Genomic DNA, 6,297 nt, shown 5'->3' with positions numbered 1-6,297 from the left:
ACTTAAATGATGGTTAAGGCCAAAAGTTTGACATTGGCCCCATAATTAATTAATAAAGCCTGGTGGCCATCTTAAACAGAAAATCAGCAACAATAGTAACACTTCATCATCACCTCATTAGGAACATTTATGACATGTCCAAGCAGTGGTTCTCTAAAAGAAGACATTTGCGTGTATTTCCTTAATAGAGTCCTATGTTAAACTAAGTCCCCTGCTGATGGCCATCTTGGATCACGGATCAGCTACAAAGAAACACGTTAAACACTTGGATAGCACCTCGTAAGGAACATTCATGTCATATTTGGTTTCATTCCATTCAGTGGTTCTCTAGAAGAAGTTTAAAATGTAAAAAGTTAGTGACGACAACGACGGACGACGGACGCCAAGTGATGAGAAAACTCACTTGGCCCTTCGGGCCAGGTGAGCTTAAAAAAGGGAGGGTTATGTGTTTTTTTTTTCTTTCTTATAGTTAGATTTTTTTCTCTTGCAAACGACGAAACTTGATTTAGTTTTTCGTTGCAATCAATCTAATTTTTATATAATTTAACTTTATAAGGTATAGGGGAATTTGCATGATCTCTTTGGGGATAAGAATATTTCTTTTAGATAAAACATACCCTTCTCCCTCTTTGAAATGAAATGGTTGTTCCCTTATACAATGAATACTTGTTTATCGCTTTAAACGTGATGTTGAGTAACAACGTGTTCATTCAAGAGCCATCTTCGATTTAAAAAAAATCTTTCAATGATGGTGGCAACTGTTACGGTAATGAACTATTAGTATGGGTCTAAATAAAACCATTGAAGTATTATATATAATATAATATTTCAATAATGAAGCTAACTCCCAGCGGCAGAGCTCCGTTGAACTTAAACTATAATGACGTTGACAAAAAGAAACGTTCTTATGTCTAATTAGAATACGTCTTTATTGTGACGTCGGCCCTTCCCATCATTCTCTTCTTTCCTTCACAACGACGTTAAAAGAAATACACACAGAGATTCAGCAACTTATTAAAGAGTAAAAGAGTATGGAAGAAACAAACGACATCATGACCATATTTATTCCAAGGATGTACGGAATATGTTATGTTTTTTATGGAGTCATGTAAGTATGTTAAATAATTTAAACACGAATTGTACTAACTTTTATTTTAAAAATTGTTCTTGGTTTGGGAAGGGCGAATAGAAGTTTGACGTTTGAAGCATAACAAAAAGATAATAACTGTAACTTTTGAATTTTTTGTTGATAATGAAAATTGAGAATTGTTTTTGACAGCTAGATTTATATTCGTTATACTGGTACAGTTTTGGTTTTGCATATTCTTATTTTGATTTATAGATTTGAAGACAGTTTTGTCCATCAATGTGAAAGGATGGTCAGAAAAATGGAAAAGAAGATTAAGCTACACAGACAAATTTACAAGCAACTGCAAAAGCAACAAAAGGTCAGTTTAGAAGTCTATAATTAAAAACAAACATGGTATCACAGGGCAGTCACCATTCATCAATAGTACAGTTAATCAAAAAGTGTCGGACGAAAAAAACTGGCAAGATCTCCTCAGGGGATCGTACAAAAAAAATGAAAAAAAAGAGTCAGGAATAATGTTACAATAAGCAAAAAGGGCGTGGAGAAACAAAAAAAGGTATATTGTAAGATTGCAACCTGGAAATTGTTTAAACATAAGAAAGATATACAATGTTAGTTATTCTCTCAGGGACTCCTACGAAATGGGTCATTAAAACTTAAAAAAAAACTTTGCAACAATAAATTTCACTGAGGAGGCCGTTATACAACTAGCTTATAAATAGCAACACTTGAAGATTAAGTTCGGTGTTTTTTATTCAGATAGTCAGACAGTAGTACCAGAGACATATACTACCATAGACGGATCTGTGTGGGGGGCTTAGAGCTCTCCTTTTGTGAAAAAAAATGGTTGATTATAAAGCGAATCAATGAAGCATGACTGTAGCCTTCCTTGTCGCCAAAGGGCCAATTAAGCTTTTCTCATCGCTTGCGGTCCGTCGTCCGTCGTCGTTATCTTTTACAAAAATATTCTACTCTGAAACTAGTGGGCCAAATTTCACCACACTCAGCCCAAATCATCTTTGGGGTATCTAGTTTTAAAAATGTGTTCGGTGACCCGGCCAAACAACAAAAATGGCCGCCATGACTAAAAATAGAACATAGGGATAAAATGTATCTCTGAAACCAAAGCATTTATAGCAAATCTGACATTGTTTATCAGGTGAAGTTCTATCCGCCCTGAAATTTTATCCGTTGTTGAGTTGCTGGCCCTGAATTGGTAAATTTAAGAAAATTTTGCCATTTTTTGTTATTACATGTATCTTGAATATTATTGTAGATAGAGATAAACTGTTGTTCAGCATTAATGTTCAGCAAAGTAAGATCTACAAATAAGTCAACATGTCCAAATTGGGCAATTGACCCTTTTAGGAGTTATTGCCCTTTATATTTTACAAAACATTTTTTCACTGTAACTACTGGGTCAAGTTCATAATAGATAGAGATAATTGTAAGCAGCAAGAATGTTCAGTAAAGTAGGATCACCATAACCAAAACACAATTTTGCAATGAATCCATCTGTGTCCTTTGTTTAACATGCACATAGACCACGGTAAGCGACACAAGCTCTTTAGAAACTCTAGTTAGGTCAGTCAGAAAGCCCCCCTTACAAAAAGTTCTGCATCCACCACGTTATACGTTATAGGTCTCTCCTAATACACTGTTACAGTTATAATTATAATAATATGAATTAATTTACTTTTCAGGTGTGTTGGCTTGCTAACAGCAAAGTTACAACATACCAACATTGCTTAGATACTTCAAAGAAGATATATGATCATGTAGCAGAAACTTTAAATAAACGCGAAATGCGCTCAAAGCAAACAGCAATATCTAAGGTTCAGAACCATCTTCAGGCAAAATTAAAACTAGCAAAAAGGGCAGAAGAGAAGTACCAAACTATTCTGGAAAATGAATCCAAGACAAGATTATCCATCAAAGAGGTAAATAAATCTTCATAATCCAACAAACCTACACATCGAATTAATCAATTAAAAAGAGGGGTCTGGGTGGCCCTGCCAACTCAAATTACAATTACCTTACACTTTCAGTTTTCCTTCTATTCCGTGTTTTTAATTCTTAATGAATTTGAATGAATGTGCTGAATGGTAGATAATGATGAAATAGCATTTACTGAACAGCTTCTGAAACATGAGATATTTTCGGGACTGGATAAACTGATAAGCGTTGTATATAATACCCTGACATTAAATGTCTCTGTGTCCACTATCTCATAAGAGAATACAATTTAAGACGAAGGGCTTAGTCAATAAGAACATACTATCTAATTTCAAATCAATTTGATTTTTTCAGATTGAACAGGACATATTCAGATTGATTGAGCTTCAAATAAATGACAGGAAACTTACATCAGCATCAGAGTAAGTTAAATGTATATTAGGGAATTAGGGAGAAACCATTTAACTTTTGGCATCTGCTTGACCAAAATATTTGTTTTTTCATCAAATTAGGGATCAGAATATTTTTTTGGGAAAAAAACGTAATTTCTTATCTTGAAAAAGAGAAGCAAAGGATACCATAGGGAATTTAAACTCATGAGTTGGAAATAAATTGACAATGCCATGGCTAGAAAATTAAAAAGACAAACAAACACAAATCACAACATAGAAAACTGAAGACTTAAGCAACACAAACTCCACCAAAAACTGGGTATGATCTCAGGTGTTCTGGAAGGCTAAGCGGATCCTGTTCCAAATGAGGCACCCATGAACATGCATGAAATATTTGCTGCTGAACATTCAGCAAGCATCAACCAATAATTACATTAGCATTTGTATAAATAAAATGACAAAGAAACAAAAAACTGGGAAAATATTATGAAATATGAAATATGAATTATAAATGTAAATGTCAACAATAAAAACAATACAAAAGAGGGAAGAAGATCGAGGAGGAATAAAGACAATTTCTTACACAAAATAACAATGGATAAAAATAGAACACTTCCTACAATCAATTTGCATTACAAGTATTTTGTCCATTTTATTTCAGTAATAAAAAGATACATACAACTATCTCAGTTCAAACTCTTGTTGAAAAAATGAGCAGCAGATACCTGGTTACTCTTCCTCAGGTAAGTTCATTTATTAACTTCATGAAGGTCACATGACTAAAATTGCTGCATTTAAATCTTTAAATGCATTTAAGGAACTTCAAGGCTTAATATGTTTAAATAACCTAAAAAATGAGGAGTATAAGCTGGAGTATAGTGGTATGTTATTAGCTTTCAGGTGAAATGAAAATGCAAAAAAAGATTAAGGTGGTATCAAACACCTTGAATAAAATTAATTTTGCTCGTTTAATTTTCATAGAAATTTGACAAAATATTAACTTTGACCCCTTGACGAAAAAAAAAAAAAAAAAAAAATCCAAACAATTTATCAGAAAAAAATTTCATTGGATGTATAGTTGTTGGAAAAAAAACAATTTTGATCAAGAACAGGGGCGAATCGAGCCATTTTTATGCTGAGTTCACACGTAATTCAAATTCGATTTGCATTAACTAATTCGAATTAGTTTAATTCGTTTTAGAAACGTTTTACATCCTAACGTCAATTCTAATTCGAATTGCAATGTGCGTCAAATTCGCTTTACTGTCCAAACGACGTTAACTTTTAATTCGTATTAACAAAAATGTATTTATAATGCGAATTGGTTAAAAAAAGAAGAGTGTGTGAACGCGATTAGCGAATTCGATTCGATTCGAAATCAATTCGAATTAAATGTCCGTGTGAATGAGTCATAAAAAGGGGGGGTTCCTAACCAAGGACAAAGGGGGGTTCCAACTACACGTCCCCATTCAAATGCATTGATCGTCCAAAAAAAGGGGGGTTCCAACCACCTGAACCTCCCCCCCTCTGGATCTGCGCCTGAAGAAGCTTAATATATTCTTAACAATAAAAGGTGATTAAACAAGTTCAGATGATTTTTACACAGTTATCTCCCTGTATTATTATGTACCATTCTAAAGCATACTAGCAAAAGTAAAAAAAAAAGTACTGTTTTAAAAATGCTTTAGTGTTCGACTATATCAAATCAAATCAAATATATGATTTTACCATATTAAACATCTTTCTGTACCAATAAGTGCAATTTCTTTTTTCCCAGGTGTTTAACGAGAAGAAAGGATTTCATGCCAAGTTACCAGATGTTCTACTTGTTAAAAGAGAATTCCATAGCTAAAAACTGTGATATCTGAACAAAGAGCATAATGTGCAATATTTTTGTTTGACTTTATTTTTGTACTGATGTTTCTTTTTTATATTTTTCATTTTACCTTTAATAAATTAATGAAACAAACAAGATCCCTTTTTTAAATCAGACTAAAACATTGCTTTGATTTTTGGTTAAAAATGATTAAATGTGGTATGGTTGACAATAAGACAACTTTCCTTCAGAGATTATAAGATTTGGATGTGAGCAACAAAAGGTCACCCATCTTCGCTAGCCAAGGGTTACGATCCACTCCTGTTCTCTTCACAGAACTGGAGCCGATCGCAAACCTTGTCTAACGAAGATGAAGGTCACCATACAGCTTCAACAATGAGCAAAACTTATTTGGTATAGTCAGCTTTAAGACCTTGATATTACAAAATGTGAAGCAATTCCAATGATAATAATAGCTATGTCTGTCTTTTTATGCCCCATTTATGGGCATTATGTTTTCTAGTCTGTGCGTCCGTTTGTTCGTCCATTCGTCTGTCCCGCTTCAGATTAAAGTTTTGGTTAAAGTTTTTGGTTAAGGTAGTTTTTGATGAAGTTGAAGTCCAATCAACTTGAAACTAAGTAAACATGCTCCCTATGATATGATCTTTCTAATTTTAATGCCACATTAGAGATTTTATCCCATTTTCACGGTCCAGTAAACATAGAAAATGATAGTGCGGATGGGGCATCCATGTACTTGGGACACATGTATTTAGACTTTAAGAGTTGTTGCCCTTGCGACCTTGAATAGTTGTGATATTGTTTGGTCAGGTGGTAAGATCACATTATAATGACTTAGGTCAATCTTGTTCATCTATCGGGGTCAAAGTATCTGAGTGGTCTAAGTAGTCCAACTATTGTATCAGTAGCCAATCAACACTGAGGTTGAAAGTTCAAATCCTGGTTCTCTCCGACACAGTCTAGCTTCATCCAACAATAAAAGTTAATAGCCATTAAATAGCACAAAAGGTGTCAGACCACCA

General features: G+C 33.8%; 1 protein-coding gene across 2 annotated transcripts; it reads left to right on the top strand.

Annotated features, from left to right (window-relative positions):
- The first annotated feature begins 953 nt into the window (after positions 1–953).
- On the top strand, positions 954–5,410 carry LOC143070599 (uncharacterized). 2 transcript variants are annotated; one of them, XM_076244836.1, is made up of 6 exons: positions 954–1,108; positions 1,343–1,448; positions 2,794–3,030; positions 3,401–3,468; positions 4,100–4,181; positions 5,216–5,410. In XM_076244836.1, the coding sequence occupies exons 1-6, from the start codon at positions 1,032–1,034 to the stop codon at positions 5,288–5,290; spliced, it is 645 nt and encodes a 214-aa protein (XP_076100951.1). In that variant the 5' UTR covers positions 954–1,031; the 3' UTR covers positions 5,291–5,410. The 2 variants fall into 2 exon arrangements, with proteins under 2 accessions (XP_076100951.1, XP_076100952.1); XM_076244837.1 differs by having other exon boundaries at positions 959–1,112.
- Positions 5,411–6,297: the final 887 nt, after the last annotated feature.

The sequence above is a fragment of the Mytilus galloprovincialis genome, chromosome 4 (genome assembly GCF_965363235.1).
Source record: "Mytilus galloprovincialis chromosome 4, xbMytGall1.hap1.1, whole genome shotgun sequence".
Lineage (NCBI taxonomy): Eukaryota > Metazoa > Mollusca > Bivalvia > Mytilida > Mytilidae > Mytilus > Mytilus galloprovincialis.
This window is presented reverse-complemented; position numbering and strand designations above follow the sequence as displayed.

Coding starts and splice junctions, on each gene's coding strand:
- LOC143070599 (XM_076244836.1), top strand. CDS start 1,032: ATGGAAGAAACAAACGACATCATGACCATATTTATTCCAAGGATGTAC. Junction 3,031..3,400: donor CAAGATTATCCATCAAAGAG/GTAAATAAATCT, acceptor TGATTTTTTCAG/ATTGAACAGGACATATTCAG. Junction 4,182..5,215: donor ACCTGGTTACTCTTCCTCAG/GTAAGTTCATTT, acceptor CTTTTTTCCCAG/GTGTTTAACGAGAAGAAAGG.